This window comes from Hyperoodon ampullatus (assembly GCF_949752795.1).
Source record: "Hyperoodon ampullatus genome assembly, chromosome: 4".
NCBI lineage: Eukaryota > Metazoa > Chordata > Mammalia > Artiodactyla > Ziphiidae > Hyperoodon > Hyperoodon ampullatus.
Genome location: NC_136917.1, coordinates 4,991,302 through 5,009,937, shown reverse-complemented (window position 1 = coordinate 5,009,937; position 18,636 = coordinate 4,991,302). Strand labels below are relative to the sequence as shown.

At 50.7% G+C, this 18,636-nt stretch overlaps 1 protein-coding gene across 1 annotated transcript in view; it reads left to right on the top strand.

Moving 5' to 3' along the window:
* Window positions 1-13,788, top strand: part of CCNJL (cyclin J like) — a gene marked incomplete at its 5' end in the record, with an annotated part of 54,484 nt that extends 40,696 nt beyond the window's left edge. The window contains 3 exon segments of the mRNA XM_079702078.1: window positions 9,706-10,008; window positions 11,587-11,746; window positions 13,269-13,788. Of these exon segments, the coding sequence (XP_079558204.1) occupies window positions 9,706-10,008; window positions 11,587-11,746; window positions 13,269-13,692 (887 nt within the window). The 3' untranslated portion in view covers window positions 13,693-13,788.
* Window positions 13,789-18,636: the final 4,848 nt, after the last annotated feature.

Sequence of the window (18,636 nt, the reverse complement as noted above, 5' to 3'; positions counted from 1 at the left end):
TTTTAGCTGACCTGGATGAAAACTTCGGCCCTAAGGACCGGGTTTCACGTCTGGAAGTGGCTCCGCTTCTAACCTTGAGAGAGAGGGCCGAGATTTCTGCACTCCTCCCCTCCCCCTCCCCCTCCCCTTCCTCCTTCTCCTCTTCCTCTTTCTCCTCCCTTCTCCAAGCAGAGAGGTTGGAACAACAAAGGATCCAGTACCCCTCCATCCGTGCCTTCAGCACCGCAGCCTAGAAGAGCTCTCCCTCAGCTCTTCCTGCAGCCGGCAGCCTGGTCAGGCCCAGTCCAGGGCAGCCCCTGGTGAGCCAGGAGTGGGCATTCTGCAAAGTAGTGACCCTCATTACAGGGGAGAACTCTGTAATGTAACCCGGGCCCCAGATGCCAGCCGTGTACATGACAAGGGGCCACATCCCATGGCCCCTGCTTTTACAGTCAATGATATTATTTGGGTCCCTTGTAAAGAGGAGCACAGGGCTTCCCTGGTGGCGCAGTGGTTGAGAGTCCGCCTGCCGATGCAGGGGACACGGGTTCGTGCCCCGGTCCGGGAAGATCCCACATGCCGCGGAGCGGCTGGGCCCGTGAGCCATGGCCGCTGAGCCTGCGCGTCCGGAGGCTGTGCTCCGCAACGGGAGAGGCCACAACAGTGAGAGGCCCGCGTGCCGCAAAAAAAAAAAAAACAAGAGGAGCACAAAGGAGCCTGGGCTTTGCTGGGGCCACCGTGTGAAGTCATCCCACCAGTTGCACCATCCTGAGATGGGGAAGTCCTCGCAGCCAGAAGGGAAGCCAGTGTCTGACCCAGCTGGCCGAATGCCACCTCTGTCCTCGAAGACAGTTTCCTCCTGGAGAAAACAACCACCTGCAACCTCACCCCCGGTCCAAAGTTGGACTCAGGAACTGAGTCAGCCTGTCGTAAATGTGTTTGCATTCATTCGTGCATTCAGTATTTTTTGAGCTCTGCTCTGTGCGGGAGACTGGAGATGCAGCCTTGCTGTGAGGAAGGGAAGGAGAGACTCTGTAAGGCAGGGTGAGGACGGGGACTTGATCTGTCTTGGGCCCCACCACCTCCCAGGCTCAGCACACAGTGGGTACGTGTGTGTGCAAGGCATCTTCAGTGACAGGGACCGTAGACATTCCTTAAGGACCTTTCTTTGTGTCCTGAAGAAGGAAGGGAGCTCAACCAGGGAAGGTAGCCGAGCTTCACCTTCATGCTGGGTCTCCCTGACACCCAGGTCTGGCTGAGATTACAGGCTTGTTTCTGCGGGACGTTTCCTAACCTCCAGGTCTCTGGAGGGGCTGGAGCTCTTGGACGCAGCATGTCTGCAGCAGGATAGCGTGGGGGAGACACATGCTCCCCGCTTCCCACCCGCTAGGGTCTTCACAGCTTCCTGCCTTCCCTGAAAACCGCCACCGAAGCACTGTCTTACAGCTGGAGGGTTTTCTTGCTGTGTCCCTGGCTTTCTCTCTCTCCCACCTCAAATCCTGCACAAATTAAGCTGTTATTGCACCTGTGACTGTGACTGCACAGTTGGTCCTGAAGCGAGCAGAGGTTTATAAAGCAGCACATGTTCCAATGTTTGTTGAGTGCTGGGCCCTGTTCTGAGCACACCGAGCCCTTGTGTCATCCTCACCAACATTCTGTCTCCTTCTGTTTCTCCCCTTGCACCGGCCCCAGAGGTTTGAGACTTGCCCCAGACCACACAGCCCGTGAGTGGCTGAGCCTCTGGAAAACCCAGGGTGACCCTCGGCACCGTGCTTGGTCTGCCTCTCCGTGCTGCATCGCAAAGTCAAACAGCCTTTCGGAGGGTGCCGTCCCCAGAGTAGTTTCCTGGCTTCTCCATCAGATTGCTCAAAATCTGTTTCCCCTGCTTCCTCGGAAAGACACTTGTCTGCTGGACATATGAGCATGCCCCTTTGGGGATGAGTAGGAAGCAAGCTGCTGGCCTCAATAACTACAAAAAGCCAGAGCTTTTTTTTTTTTTTTTTTTTTAATTGATGTATTGTTGATTTACAGTGTTGTGTTCATTACTGCTTTATAGTGAAGTGAATCAGTTATACATACATATACATTCTTTTTTTAATATTTTCTTTTCCATTATGGTGTATCCCAGGATACTGAATATAGTTCTCTGTGCTATACTGTAGGACTTCATTGTTTATCCATCCTATATATAAAAGCTTATACCTGCTAACCCCACTTCCCACTCCATCCCTCCCCCACCCCCCTCCCCCTTGGCAATCACCAGCCTGTTCTCTATGTTAGTGATTCTGTTTCTGTTTCATAGTTAAGTTCATGTGTGTCTTATTTTAGATGCCACATATAAGTGATATCATATGGTATTTGTCTTTCTCTTTCTGACTTACTTCACTCAGTAGGACAATCTCTAGGCCCATCCATGTAGCTGCAAATGGCATTATTTCAGTCTATTTTATGGTTGAGTAGTATTCCATTGTATCTTCTTTATCCATTCATCTGTCAATAGACATTTCTGTTGCTTCCGTGTCTTGGCTATTGTAAGTAGTGCTGCTCTGAACATTGAGGTGCATGTATCCTTTTGGACCATGTTTTTTTCTGGATATATGCCCAGGAGTGGGATTGCTCGATCATATGGTAGCTCTATTTTTAGTTTTCTGAGGAATCTCCATACTGTTTTCCACAGTGGCTGCACCAACTTACATTCCCACCAACAGTGTAGGAGGGTTCCCTTTTCTCCACACCCTCTAGGGGAGGCTGTTCTTTATTACAGAGAGTATCCCTGTTGGAGATTTACTCTTCAACTTCAGTTCTGCCATTGGAAATAAAAGCTGAGTCTTGTTGATCATACAGATCTTTAGTGGAAAGGCTCTGGAGTAAATAGGAGGATTGATGAAGATGAGTATTTGTAGAGAACATGGGGGTTAGATGGGGAGGCTGCAGCTTACCTGACACTCACATCCATGGGAATTCCTGCACCCAGGTAGATAAACTCACTATGGAGACTTTCTGGAATTGCAGGGATCTTCCTGATTGTATCTGAGATTTCCTGCTTGTGGTATAGAAAGCTCTGGACTTTGGAGCCATTTATGTATTTGTTTAAAAAAAACCTTCCCTGGTGGCGCAGTGGTTGAGAGTCCACCTGCCGATGCAGGGGACATGGGTTCGTGCCCCGGTCCGGGAAGATCCCACATGGCGCGGAGCGGCTGGGCCCGTGAGCCTTGGCTGCTGAGCCTGCGCGTCCAGAGCCTGTGCTCCGCAACGGGAGAGGCCACAACAGTGAGAGGCCCACGTACCACAAAAAAAAAAACCCACCTGGTTCTCTTTAGCCAGGGAACTTTGGCCTCATGTCTGAGCCTAGGTTTACCTCCTGAATGGGCAGCAGGTAATCCTGAATGAGTCTGTAAATGGGCATCTTGCCAGGCATGAAGGACTGTTGGGGGGATTAACTGGGACCTGTCTAGTAGAGAGTGGGCAGCGCTGGGCCTGGGCTTGAGAAATGGGCAGCGCTGGGCCTGGGCTTGAGAAACGGGCAACACTGGCTTTTTATAGACTCCCATTCTGTGCTGTTTATGTTTTTGTTTAAGAATTTTTCTAAAGGCAGTGTAAATGTGGATGAGCGTTAGAGCTGCATAATGCATTCGTGGGGGTTCATTATAATATTTTTTTTGGTATTTTTAAATTTTTCCAAACTAAAGAGTTTGGTTTCTGTTTTGTTTTGTTTTATTTTTTAAGCAATTAAAAATACTGCTTCTCTTGACCCTACTTCAGAAAAGTCAGGAGTCTGTTTGGTCTGTTTTAAGGCTTGATTGTCAGGACAGCAGGTAGAAGAAGAAAGAGCCAGTCTTTAGTCAATTCATAGAAACAGAAAGTAGAAAGGTGGTTATCAGGGGTTGGTGGAGGGAAACAGGGAGTTGTTTAATGGGTATAGAGTTTCAGTTTTGCAAGATGAAAAGAGTTCTGGAGATTGGTTACACAACAGTGTGAATGTACTTAATGCTACTGAACAGTACAGTTAAAAACGGTTAAAATGGTACATTTTCTGTTATACGCATTTTACTATAATTTCTTTAAATGCCATTTAAAAAAAGAGAGAGAAAAAAAAAAAAGCCAGTGTGTGAGTGTCACTCCTGAGGCTTGCTGGCTTACAGTGTCTGGCCACTGTGGCCTAGTCTGTGGTTAAGAGTTTAGGTCACTTGGTGGCCTCACAGTCATCAGTCTACTCACTAACTCTGTGACCTGCCAAGTGTGGCTCAGGCTCTCTTTGCACCAGCCCCTGGGAGTGTGGGAGCAATCAGTCAGCTGATGTGCAGAGCATCCTCAGAGGTGTTTTTTGTATGTTTCACCACTGCCACCAACACTAAGGGCTCATGTGCATGTGGCTGGCCTCCCAGATTCAGGGTGAGTGCTCTGATAGGCTTAGGATTTTTTTTTTAACCTTAGTATGTTGACAGTGCTCCCACTGTTCAAATTTGGGACAGTGAATATCCAAAAAGAAAAATGTAGATAAAATGGTAGAATTGTTAAAAATTCTTTTTTTCAACCCCAATGTAATAATTTATTCAGGAAAGGATCCTCCATGGATGCCAAACCATTGAGTTAAAGGCTGTTGGGAAACAGGATATTCACTTATTCTTGAGGTGTCACCTCACAGATGACTTATTAATTTCACAGGAGAATGGTACCTTTAGAATGGAGAGATCTGGTGTCAGCACCTTAACCAAGCGATCAAATGTAGCATCGCTATTGCTGGGACAAACTGATGTTGTAGAATTCCTGATGTGATCTGTTAAGAGGGACAAAACGTCACCTCTGTAGTTTTCTTGCTCAAACCGTTTGATCATGAGGAAACAATCAGGGAATCCAGAATATGGGACATTGTACAACTGGCCTGGATTCATCCAAAGAGTCCATGTCATGAAAAACAAACAAAGAATGGGACCAAAGAGATGTAACAGACACCATGTGTAGCCTTTTGGATCTGGATCAAAAAAACAAAGGTTATAAAGGCATTTTTGAGACCCTTGGGGAAAGTCAAATATGGATTGAATGTTAGAAAATGTTAACTACATTAATGCTGATGTTGTTGCAATTGCTAATAACATTATAATTAAGTAGGAAAATGACCTCAGGAATGGATGCTGATATATCCAGGGGTGGCACGTCATGCCTGCAACTTAATTAAAAAATGGTCCAGTAAAACCAATATTTATATACCACACACACACACACACACGGCAATTGTGTGGCTCCGTGTCAGCTGTTGGTGAATCTGGGGAAGGGTCATCTGGGTTCATTGTTCAGTTCTTTCTTCTTTCCTGTGGATTTGAAACTTTTCCAAATAAAAAGTACATCAAACAAGTTGAAGGCAGTCTGTGGCTCTTGTCTGACTTGCAAAGACTCGGACTTCTGTCCCCCGCCCCTCCCGGGGGACCTGCCTAAAGACTCCCAGGCATCTGTTGTCTGTGCCATTTGTCAATAAGGAGCAAGCAGCTGAGTGGCGGTGCTCGGTGGTGGCGGGCTGGGGACAAAGGGCTGCCCGGCTCACGGTCATGGGAGGAGGGAGGAAACATCTGCCGGGCACGTGCAACACCAGGAAACTCATAAAATCTTTGCTGGCTGTGAAGTGTGTTGTTCGGTGAGAGCAGGGGCTGCAAGGTCGTTCCTAGGTGTGGAGCTGAGTGCTTGCGTGAGCTTTTTCTCTGAGCCTCTGGGGCTCCGAACAGAACCTACCGGGGAGGATCTGTTGTGTGTCCAGCACATGCTGGTGCCCGGCCCAGCATGGAAGCTCTGTCCATTTCTGTGTGCTGGGTACTTCTTACAGCACTTTGCATCCTGCATAGCCATGCTTTCTCCGTGTGGGGCGGATTCCTAGAGAAGAAATGAACAGCCTGTGGAGTTTAGTGCTTTTAGGTTCAGGGTCAACTTGTCGAGGATTCAGACCCAGCTCTGCCCTGCTCTGCAGTGCGGTGGGTCCCCATGTAGCCTCCCCAGTGTGGGGAGCAGAGAGAGCAGATGAATGAGATTCCTCAGTAATCCATGGCCCCTTCCATTTGAGGGTGATCCTTTTTGGGCCTGGTGGCTGCGGAAAAGGCAGAACTCTAAAAGGTTTGAAAAGCACTGAGGGCAGGGAGAAATTAATCTGATTGAGCACATCTGCCATCGGAATAGATTGCTGGCTGCCAGCAAGACCATGGAAGGGTCTTGGTGCCACCGCTGGCACGATGCAAGAGCGATGCTACCTTTGATCGCTTGGTTAAGGTGCTGACACCAGATCTCTCCATTTTAAAGGTACCAGATGCAAAGGTTTCTGCCAGAGCGGTGACCTTCACCGTGCCACCCTCTGCTCTGGGAAGAAAAGAGCTCTAGCTATTGAGTGCCATTGGCTCAGGTCAGCCCAAGGTTCAGGGAAACCTTGACAATTTGGCAAGAAAAATATTATTTTCTTTCTTTTTAATTTGCATAAAGAATAAATGAATTGTTGGAGAAAAAAATAGCAGATACAGATAATCAGAGAGCATCGGAGAACAATTCAAATGGCCGACAATTCAACTATCCAGAGAGAACCATTCATTCTCTCAGCAAATAGGCATTGGGCATCTACTGTGTGCCGGGGACTGTGCTGGCACCTCGGGGCACACCTTCGAATATGTGGGACATGGTTCCTATCCTTCTGGGGCTCACACTTGTTAATGACCTATTAATGGTCAGGTGCTGGCCACTGTTACTACTATTAGAGATTAAACTGTCGGAGTGTGAGCAGTGCGTTGATGACACCGAGCGGCCTCTGAGCTGAGCTCTGGAGGACAGGTGATAAGGGGGTGAGGGAATGAGCACGCCCGCTGGAGGAGGGGCCAGAGTCCAAGTGTGGCCGGATCCAGTGCGTGGGGAGGGGGAGGGGCCCTGAGGCCGCGGAAGGCAGCGAGACCTGGTCGGCAGGGTCCCCCCTACCCAGGATTTCAGCGCTCAAGAGCCTCTTCCCCTTGGGGAGGGGGCAGCACTGTCCTCACCTTTTCCTGCCTGAGTTGCCCTGGTTGGTACAAGGCAAGGGAATAAGGTGTGTGCTCCGCCGGCGGGGCCGTGGATGGGGCTCGGGAAGGAGATGAGTCTGGGTTGCTTTGCTGTAAGCCGCTTCGGGACCAGTCAGCATCGTGTCTGCTCCTCCGTGGCAAGCACTCGAGCTTCTCGTCACCAGCTCTGCCCACCCAGTGGGCTGTGGCCTGGCTCCCTGAGAAGAAGGATGCAGGCTTCCCAGACTCAGTGTCTCGTTTCTCAGTGTCTCGTTTCTCAGTGACGGCTTTTGAGGCCTTAGTGAGGAATGTGTTGTATCTGCTGCAGGGCCGCCTGCCTGAAGTGGTTACTTCCTTATCTCTCAGCGAGCCTGAGCGTCTGCTGAGAACTGGGTCAGGGGGCGCTGGCAGTTGAGCACAGGTGTGTGGATGACTTGTTGGCTGTTGCCTTCATCGGCACAGATGTGTGCTCGGAGCTCAACTTCGTCGCCCACTGCCTCTTCCGACACCTGCTCCCGCAGCTGTTCTGCACCCAGTGAGGTTAGGCTTGGAGGCCAAGGTGACCAGACCGAGGCCACCACCATCCGATGTGGGCATCGGGCAGCACGTGGGGACCATGGTCAGGGAAGGTTTCCAGGGGGCAGTGGCTTCTAGGTGAAGGACGGGGTGAGCTTTTGGCGGAGTGAAGAGGGGATGGGGAAGGGTGCTCTGGGCAGAGGGGCTGCGCGGACAAAGGCTCGTAGGCAGGGAGGGCACGGTGCCTGCAGAGAACTTCCGTGGCCGAGGCTACAGCCAGGTGTGCGTGGTTCCCCCGAGTGGGGATGTGGTGGCTGCACTCCCCCTGCCTGCAGAGCCCTCCACAGCAGAGGCTGCCACTAGGGCCTTCCACAACTGATGACTGCCAGGGGGACATTGCTATGGAAATCCTCGGTTCCTTGACCCTTGAGTGGGATAACCCCAGGCTTGTGTTTTATTTCTGTTTGTTTGCGGATTTATTTCCTGCAGATTATTTCTTCATGCAGATTTATTTCCTGCAGATGATTTCCAGGACCTTCCAGTCTGAGGTCATTGTTCCTTCGGTACTTCCCGAGCTGTGTGACATGTCTGTCTGCGGGGTTTTGCATCTTTTTGCCACTGTGCATTGATATGAATGTATTCCAGTTGTCTGTTCCTGCAAAACGAATCACCCCAAAACTAAGTGATTTAAGACAACAACGATGTGGGTCGCTTGGTGGTTCCTGTGCTGGTATTACCTGGACTCCTTCATACAGTTGCTGGAGGATCCGCTGGCCTGGAAGGTCCAGGGTGGCCTCATTCATGTGTATGAGAGTCGATGCTGGCTGGGCTGTTGCCTGGGCATCTTGGTTCTCCTCCTTGTGGCCTCTTCACCTCCAACAGGCTAGACTTGATTCCTTGCACAGAGGTCTGGGAATGGCACCTCAGGCGGGACAAAGGCAGAAGATGCAAGGCCTCTTAAAGCCTCGCTTTGGAAGTTACACGACGCCACTTTTTTTGTTTTCCAGTTTTATTGAGATACAGTTGGCAGACTGCATTAGTTTAAGGTGTACAGTGGTTTGATATATGCATATATTGTGAAATGATCACCACGATAAGTTAGCATCCATAATCTCACATAGTTAGACTTTTTTTTCTTGCAGTGAGAACTTTACAGATCTACTCTTTTAGGAACTTTCAAATATGCAATATGGTTAAGTATAGTCAGTATGCCTGACGTTGCATCCCCAGGACTGATTTACCTTATACCTGGATGTTTGTCCCTTCTGACCGTCTTCACATCCCCCACCCCCTCTGGCAACCACCAATCTGCTCTCTGTATCTGAGTTTGTTTTTTTAAGATTCCACATGTAAGAGATATCGTAACAGTATTTGTCTTTCTCTGACTCTCTCATTATTCACTCAACATAATGCCCTCAAGGTCCATCCATGTTGTCCCAAATGGCAGGATTTCCTTCTTTTTATGGCTGAATAATATCCCATTGTATATAAATACCATATTTTCTTTATCCATTCATCTGAAAGGGGACACTTAGGTTGTCTTGGCTGTTGTGAATAATGCTGCAGTGAACGTAGGGGTGCAGAAACCTCTTCAAGATCAAGTGCCCTTTTGGCTTTTGTCCCTTTCCTGTCTTCTCCTCCTTATAGATCTTTCCTAGGCTCACATCCCAAGCAAACTGCGTCTGGAGGAATCCAAATTAAGAACCCATTGACAGAGTTTAAACTCAGTATTGTAGATACTGGGGAGCCACTGAAGGACTTTTCCACGTCTGGAGGGACAGGACCAGATTTGCAAGGTCACCGTGACAATGGCGCCCTGACCAGTCCTGAGGCTGAATTAGTGAGGACCAGATGGGAGGGCCACCTTACTCCCCAGGCCCTTGCTGCTGTTGCTAACTACTGTTGTGGTCCTCATTGCTGGTCTGAACATTTGGTGTGAGGTTTCCCATTGAATCTAACAAAAGCTTTCGGACGTATAATTTCCCTTTTACATGTGAGAGAACTGAGGCACAGGGAGGGTGAGACACCTTTCCATGACCACACAGCACAGCTGGAAGTGATGACCTGGGGATTCGAGCCCAGGTGTGACAGATCTGGAATGTGTGCCTTTAGGCTTGCTCTTCTCCCTGTCAGCACCGTCCAGGTACTTTAAGGTGGGCTTTTACAGCAAGTGTCGTAAAACTCCCAGTAACCTCTGCTTCTCCCTCAGGTAAGTTCGAGGATAGGGAAGACCACGTCCCCAAGCTGGAACAGATAAACAGCACGAGGATCCTGAGCAGCCAGAACTTCTCCCTTACCAAGAAGGAGCTGTTGAGCACAGAGCTGCTGCTGCTGGAGGCCTTCGGCTGGAACCTCTGCCTACCCACACCCGCCCACTTCCTCGACTACTACCTCCTGGCCTCCGTCAGCCAGAAGGACCACCACTGCCACAGCTGGCCCACCACCTGCCCCCGCAAGACCAAAGAGTGCCTCAAGGAGTACGCCCACTACTTCCTAGAGGTCACCCTGCAAGGTGGGGCTGATGTCAGGGCCTGTCCGCCCTTCCCCCACCACACGGGGGCCGGGGTCAGGGGCCCTGAGAGACCTGCCCCAGGGAGTCCTTGCTGACGGGGGGCCCATCCACCCAAATCACCAGATCACTCCCCTTGGCAGGGATCAGCAGAGAAGGAGCGACGATTCAACCCTGTGTTAGCAGTAACGTGTAAAAGAGAAGTAGCAGCTTGTATGCAGGCAGCTGGTAGCCTCTCTATTTACTGATCACCTGGTAGTTTTTTATACACGAATCTGGAACACAATGCAAATCCACAAGTAGGTCACTCCGGAAGAGCTATCATCATACAGGTAGGGTGCGAGAGAGGATTATGTTTACATCTGCTTTAGCAATAAACTTTTACCTTGTTGGGGGACTTTTATTTGAAGTGTCTAAAGATCTAGATATTAAGTACAACTCTAGGTCAGAAATACTGTTGATACAACCACCTGATAACCCGCTGCAAACCAAATACCAATAATCTCAGTAACAACATCAACAATTGTAAGATCAAGCATTACATGAGCACTTACTATGTACCAGGCACCTTATTTTAGTGCTGTGCATGCATTGTCTCATTTGAACCTCACAACGACTTCACATGAAAATCATTTGTGCTCTTCTCATTTTACGAATCTGTTTCCTTAGTTGATACTCAAGACGTGAAGTAACGTACCCAAGGCCATTGCTGGAATTTGAACCTGGGGAGTCTGACTCTGACTGTGTCTGTAACCGTACCACCCTGCCTAATTCATACTTTAAGAGGCAAATGTTGAAATCATTGAAAGTCATAAACAGGATAAGACAGCATCATAATGCGCTGATAACTGACTGTTCTTCATGAGAATTGTGGGAATTTCAACAGTTTGCCTTTGCACATAAGTAGTCCCAGCTTTGCCATGTTGCCAGATATCAAAGCAGGACGTTAAAGATTTCTCAGATCATTTCCCAGTGTGTACATGTACCAAAACATCCCGCTGTACACCATAAATATGTACAGGTTTTATTTGTCAATTATACGTCAGTAAAGCTGGGGTGAGGTGGGGAGGATTCCCCAGTAAACCTAAGTCAAGTTCCAATTTTAGTTAAGAACATCAAACACTTATAGGCATTCATTCATTCGTTAATTCTTTCAACAGATTGTTAGGGAGTGTCTACTGGGGGCCAGGCTTTGTTACTAAGTAGCCTTCAGTCATAACCTCAAAAAGAAGCCTTTGAAACTGTGTGGGTCACCCCTAACAGCCAAAGGAAGGAACAGGTGTTTGGCAGTTCTGCTTGTAGCCCATCAGCAAGCCCATTGCAGCCCCTGGAAGCCAGGGATGGTATTTTGAAAACTGCTGCTCTAGGCTGACATAAGAAATCCCAGACTCAGAGAGCCAAGGTGTTTTAAGATTCAAGAATGGAAATTCATGCTGTTTTAATTTTTCATCGTGTGTGTGTGTGTGTTTGCGGGAGCAGTGAACAACCTTGGACCTAATCATTTGTCTACCGGGGAGCACAAGGCAGGACTCCAGGACCAGGCTTTCTGATGCTGACTCCTTCTCTGTGACTCTCTTTCAGATCATATTTTCTACAAATTCCAGCCTTCTGTGGTGGCCGCAGCCTGCGTCGGGGCCTCTAGGATTTGCCTTCAGCTTTCTCCCTACTGGACCAGAGACCTGCAGAGGATCTCAAACTACTCCCTGGAACATCTCAGCACATGCATCGAAATCCTGCTGGTGTAAGTTCCTCTCCTGATGCTTTGTGTTTCGGAAATACCGAAGTTCCACTTGCTCATAAGACCCACTTCAGGCAATTTCCTGGAGGCTTATGGTGGGCTGGTGGCTCACGGAAAGTGGGCCATGGTGACTCCTGACAGAATTGGGATTCGGGGAGTTGGTCCTTCCTATTTTGAGTAGCTTTGGGTTTGCAATTTTTAGGTCAAGAGTGCAGCAGCAGAAGGGCTCTGTGCACATCTTTCTGAGTGTCTTGGGCTCTTTGACCCAGTGTATCAGTCAGTCTTCTGGGTGATTATATTGAGACACTCTCATTATGAGCTGCTTTTCTCAGACATGGCCACAAAGCTGACTCTTAGCCAGCTAAGCCCAGAGTGGCTTCACGTAAGAGGCCACAGCCTACTTGCAAGGGTCCTTGGGAATCTTGGGGAGGAAGTGTTCAGTGTTTCAGAGAGGATGCTTAAAGGCATCATAGACAGAACACCCTGAAACTGATACTGGAAGCAAAAGAGCTCAGTAGTGACTGCAGGGAGGAGGGCAGAGAGGGCAGAAAGCCCTCGCCTGGCTGCACCTGGTCTCTCTTCCACCCAACGGCTGGTGGCATCTCCTGGATGCTGGCCCCACTGACCACGGGGCCAGCCCCTGAAGAGCCACCTCTCAGCCTCCTGGTGCAGCTGCCTTTGTCCCATTCCTCTGGAATCAGTCCTGCTCCCTAGCCCTTATTTTAGAATCTGTGCCTTCTAGAAGGTGCCCAAAGCTGGAGAACACTGTCTAGCCTGAGTGAGGATGGGTGCCCCTGGGTACTGAGCCACCAGCCCTGCCTCTTCCCCAAGGCTGTCCCTCTGGGGTAACCCCCTGCTCAGACCTGCTGCAGCCTCCACTTGTTCCTTTCTTACCGAAGCCTCTAATTGATTTGTTTTCCCAGAAAGGTTTACTTCGGGAAGCTTTTTTTTTTTTTTTTTGAGATGGCAAAAGACCTGTTCCATCCCCCTTTTCAGATGGAGACACTTAGGTCCCTGGGGGCAACCTGCTTGAAATCTGCTAGCTTAGCCGGGGATGGAGCTGGCTGGAAGCGCCTAGAAGGCAGAGGTTGTGCTCACCTAAGCACCGGGAGCTCTGCCCTCTCAGGGCAGGCGCTGTGCCCAGTGTGGGGATGCAGTGATGAGCAAAAGCAGATGGGTGCTCCCTCTCGAAGCTCGAACTATGCATGAGGGACCAGGTAGTGACCGGAAGTTATCATCTGTGGTGTTGACCGCCAGGGTGGGGCAGTGCAGAGGGGCTGCAGGGACAGCTAGGCTAGTCTTGAGGGGTCAGAAGAGGGTTTTTGTAGGAAGCAGATCCAAGCTGAGATCTGAGGCCCGAGTTTAGTCAGAGAGCAGCTGAGGCAGTGCTTCAGGCAGTGAGCCCAGGCTGGGAGAGGCCCAGCAGTCACAGCACATGCGTCTCCTGGCATCCCCCTCAGCAAGGCAGGTGTCTGGTGCTGGAGCCTCTGACCTCCCAAGTCTCACCCAAGTCCTTTCCTTTCAGAGCTTATGACAACATCCTCAAGGATGCCGTCGCGGTCAAGAGCCAGGCCCTGGCGATGGTGCCCGGCACACCCCCAGCTCCCCCCCAGGTGCTGTGCCAGCCACCTGCCTATCCCGGCCTCGGCCAGCCGACAGCGATGGCCCTGGCCCAGTTCCAGACCCCCGTGCAGGACCTGTGCGTGGCCTATCGGGACTCGCTGCAGGCCCACCACTCGGGGACCCTGCTCTCAGGGGGCAGCGGCTCATCACTCCATACCCTGTACCCCACCCTCCAGCCCCTGGACATGTGTCCCGTGCCACTGCCCACGTCCCTCAGCATGCACATGGCCATTGCAGCTGAGCCCAGACACTGCCTCGCCGCCACCTACGGGAGCAGCTACTTCAGCGGGAGCCACGCGTTCCCTGCGGGCTGTTTCGACAGATAGGGCACCTTTAGCCACGCAGGGAGGCCTTGGAGATCTGGGCAGAGGAAGAGGATGCTGACGAAGGGAGCTCAGCCCAGTGAGGCGCCTGGGAGGCTGTCCCCGCAGAGCCTCAGGACCCTTGAACGGAGAGGGTGCATGCTCTTTTTAAATAAAACTGACCCGGGGCAAAACAGGCAGTGACATACCTCACCCAAGAGCATTGCTCTGGAAAACGTCTTCCACATGTGGCTGGGATGCAAGGGGATGGCTCGGTGGCCAACCCCTGGAGAGGGGCCCAGCGGGTCGAGAAAGACCTGGGAAGAGGCCAGGAGACTGGGGACTGGATGCAGACCAGCAGTTCACGAGCACGTCCAGGTTTTAGCATCAAAGACTCCTTTATTCTTTGCCGATGGCAGCTACACCACTGAAAAGGGGGCAGCCTGATGTGTCTCCAGACCCCCGGTAGATGCTATCTGGGGTGCTTTTCTTTCCCTGGCTCCATCCACAGGGGCCTGTGTGTGTGTTCATGCCCGAGTGTCTGTCTGCCTTCCGAGGCACAGTGGGCAGCTGTCTTGTTGCTTTGTTGTGGAACCTAAAACCCTCTTCAGCCTTTTAGATATTTCACATGCTGCTGCTTCCCGAAGTGACCTAGCTTTCTGTTCAGTAAGAGGTCTTGTTTACATGCTGTATCAGGGATTTTGTGATACTTGAAAAGTCCTTAGGAGGAAAATGATCGTGATTGCCACACTGCCTGTCCCACGCAAGGGCTGTAGGTTTTTAACCCGGCTTGGGGCAGACCTGTGGTTAACCACAGAGCTCCCTTTGCAAAAGCATATGGTTGGGGAGAACCACTTTCCAGGCTCTCTGTTCCAGAAGATTCCACGTCTTGGATGCTCTATTCACCTGTAGAACTTCGATAACCACCCAGAGGAGAAAGCTTGTTGAAAAGTAGACAAAGATTTAAACCCAGCAATGCTCACCTCCTTCCACCGCATGCATCTCCTGCTTGAGGTTAAACCCAGCCTCAGCCTCAAGTTTGGCTCAGAGCAGAGGCTCATAATGTGGGATTGTATGCCTGATGCCAACTGGCTTTGGGGATTTGGGGGCGTGCAGGGTCTGTTACATGACTGACAGCCAGTGACAGGGTGGATCAGAAGCCAGTATTTGGGTCTCTGCAGTGAGAGGGCTCTCAGGAAGACTCTTGGAAGCATGTGCAATATGTTTTTATTCTGACTCACGGCTTGTGCTCAGCGTGTTTTATTTTTTGGTTGGTTTAGGGTCAGAGGTCCCATTATTCACCCCCTAGGACTGGGAGGTGCAGAGAACCACGAAGGCAGTTTTTGGTTGGTTTTTTTTTTTTTTTGAGAAGAACCCATCTTAGTTTTCTTGACTTGGTTGCCAGTCCAGGAGACTGGCAGGGGGGCTGCCAGGAGTCGGATCTGAAGGCGGTTTTCAGAGCAGATGGGAGCCTCAGCGTGGAAGCTGAGTAAAGAAGAGCCTGGACGCGGCGGCGCGCGGGGCCGCTTTGTCACACTAGCATAGGAAAGTGCACATTCATTTGTTGTTCTCTTTTTCTTTTGCCAACCTCCTTCTATTTATGTGCAACTGGTTTGGATTCCAAGTTATTGTGTTTGTCTTTTCTGGGGCTGGGCGCTTGGGAGGGTCCGTCTGTCCGTATCGTCGTCACCCCCCCACCCCCAGTAGAACCTCACAGCCAGCCCAGCCCCTAAAAAAAGTGGTCCCGCAATAAACACATCACCTGCTCATGGCCTCTCTGGGTTCTCTTCCTGGCCTTCTCTCAGCCAGCCCTCCCTCCCTCCCCCACGTCAGCCTCCGGAGATGGGCACCCACACTCGTGCCAAGAGGTTGTGGACTTGGGTGACAGCAAGACGGGCTCCTGCCCTCGGAGCTGGAGCTGGGCCTCCCTGGGTCACGGGCTGGGCAGCGGGAGTGAGTGAGGCTTGACATCCCGGCTCTGAATCGGGTGGGATTCTCCGGAAAAACAGAACCCATTATGGAGGTAGAGTGATTTAGTTGAAGGAAATCGGCTAAACAGTCGCAAATGCCTGGATTAGGGTCAGGGTTAAGGTTCCACTTCCTCATACCCTCTGGGTTCAAAGTCCATCTCTCCAAAGCCATCTATTCTGTCATCTGAATGCTCCCCTTTCTTAATCCCTTTTATCAGTGATTCTCAGCAGGGCTCATTTGTGCCCTCCAGGGGACTTTTGGCAATGTCTGGACATATTTTTTGGTCGTCACAGTTGGGAGAGGGACTTGGTTAGCATTCAGCGAGCAGAAGCCAGGGATGCGGCTCAACATCCTACAATGCACAGGGCAGCCCCCACACTAAAGAATGGACTGGCCCCAGATGACCGCTGTGCCATGGTTGAAAAACCTCAGCCCACAAGGTCACCTTCCAAAGAGGTCTCTGTCATCCCCCAGGTCTCTTTCCTTACCCCTTTTGTTTTCATCATAGCTGTTAAATCATCTGGAATGATCTTGTTAGTTTGTTTACTGGGTTTGATGGCTGTGCCCTAAACCACCTGCAACCAATAGAATATATAGATACCTGGTGATCGTAGCACTAATCACCCAGCTGACGTTTATTAAGCGTTTGCTGTTTGTAAAGCACTCTGCTAAGGAATTTGCTTATATTATTTCCTATAACCATCCTAGTAACCCTACAAGGCAGCTGTACCTTACAGATCAGAAAACGGCCACAGAGAAGTTCTTTGCCTAAAGACAGTGTGGTGAAGGAAGGAGGCACAATTCAAACCCTGGCAGCCTGGAGCTGCCCCGCCGCCCTGAGATGCCTCAGTCGAGTTTTGAATAAGTGCAAGGCTCCAGCTGGCCATCCTGCTCACCTGGTGAGGAAGACATGACAGAATAATGGATATGGGTTCGCCAAAGAGTGGCCAGGCATTCGTGCTGCTGATTGACGGGGTCAGGGGGATTCTCAGAGTGTGCTCAGCAGCAGACAAAAGTACAGAAACATAGCTTTTGCACAGCTGCCACAGGCTAACGGGATTTACGGCTCCATCTGCCTGCCCCCAACAGGCTCTGATGTGGGAGGGGTTCCCCCAGCCCTATCTGTGAAGGTGAAGACCTGGGACCAGGCTTGGGGCTTCCCCAGAGCATCCCCTGGGAGGGGACCCCACTTCTGGGCTGCCTCTGGTAATCCCTGGCACCAAGTTCCTGGGAAAGAATCTTACCAATCTCATTAACCTCATTCTCTGTTCCTCAGGGAAGCCATTTGTGACAAATTTCAGCAGAAAGGCCATAGCGTTTGGCAGGCGTCTCAAATCCAAAGGCCCACCAGGACCAGGCAGGTAACATAGTGAGTGAATCAGCTGGATGAATGAGACAGTGTGAGGTTATGGGGACTGATGAAGCCAGTGTGTCCCCTGTAGAGGGTGTGGCTTCTGTTCAGCTCTGGCTAATTACAACCTTTCAGGGATGTAAGCCTTATGTTGCCACAACTTCAGATTTTCAGAGAAACTGGATATCTGCACTTGCTAGGAAATCTAATTTTTTGTGATTTAAAAAAATTTTTTTTTAATTGCAACGCAATAGAAGACCAATAAAACACACTGCAGGTTAAGGTGGTTCTTAGGCTGGAAGCTTGCAGCTTCTAGTGTACGGACAAGAACGTTAGCCCGAGAGGTGGAAGGTGCGAGTCTGTCTGCTCTTAGCTAGATGACCTTGAGAAAAGCTTCTTTTCCACTCTGAACTCGTCTTCTCGTTTGTAAGGTGAGAAAGCTGTCAGCCTGGGCTGCACTTCAGGTTTATGATAAGAAAGCATGGAATATGTGGCATCATTATTCAGCAGTGAGTTCTGTGACAAATATTGTAGATGAGTGGGCCTCTCCCTTTGGAGGAGGGGCCCAGATGAGCCCCAGAGCTTCACCGCCCCCCATCCCAGCTCTAGCTTTAAAGGAGGAAGAACTCAAGTGGTCAGCCATCTGCTGGCCCAGCTCGGACCAATGTTTCAGGCCCTGCCCTTACCAGAGCCACAGCAGGCAGTGTATACTGGAGTCAGACCTTCTGTTACTCCCTAGCTGTGTGGACGAGGGCCGGTCAGTCCCCTGTTCTAGATCTCAGTTTTTTCATCTGCAAAATGGGAGGGTTGGGACTGGAATGGTCTCCAAGGTCACACCTGGCTAGGGAGCACTTCAGAACAGTGACATCTCCCTGGTCTTCTGTTCCGCAGGTCTGCAGTGGGGCCTGGGCTATCCTTTTTTTTTTTTTTTTTTTTGCGGTACGTGGGCCTCTCACTGTTGCGGCCTCTCTCGTTGCGGAGCACAGGCTCCGGACGTGCAGGCTCAGTGGCCATGGCTTACGGGCCCAGCCGCTCCGCGGCATGTGGGATCTTCCCAGACCGGGGCACGAACCCGTGTCCCCTGCATCAGCAGGCAGACTCTCAACCACTGCGCCACCAGGGAAGCCCTGGGCTATCCTTTTAATAGGACCCCCAGGAGATGCACATGCACAGCCAGGTTTGACCACATCTCTCTGCTCTAGAAGCTCTGACCTAGTGTGTTCCCAGTCACACCAGTAGAACCTCCAAGAAGGGCCCTGTTTAGTGAGCACTTACTGTGTTCCACGCCCTGTACTTGACACTTCCCTCATGGTCTCTTATTCCCCCTGCTCTTCTTTTGTCCTCACGGCATTATCACCATGTTCCAGATGAGGATACCGAGGTTCAGAGAGGCCCAAGGTCTCACCGTGGGCAAGGGGTGTGGACTCAGTTTGGCACTTAGATACACCGGACTGAGGAGCCTTGTGGCCTCCGCATTGCCCGCCCCCAGAGGAAACACACCCCCACACCATGGCCCAATCACTTGGGATTTCACTGCTCACCCCCCTGCCCCACCCCCAGCATACAAGCACCTCTTGGTATCCTTGGGAGCCACAGGTGTGTGGTGGAACGCCACCTAGTGGTAGTCTTTAAAGATGCTTTGAGAA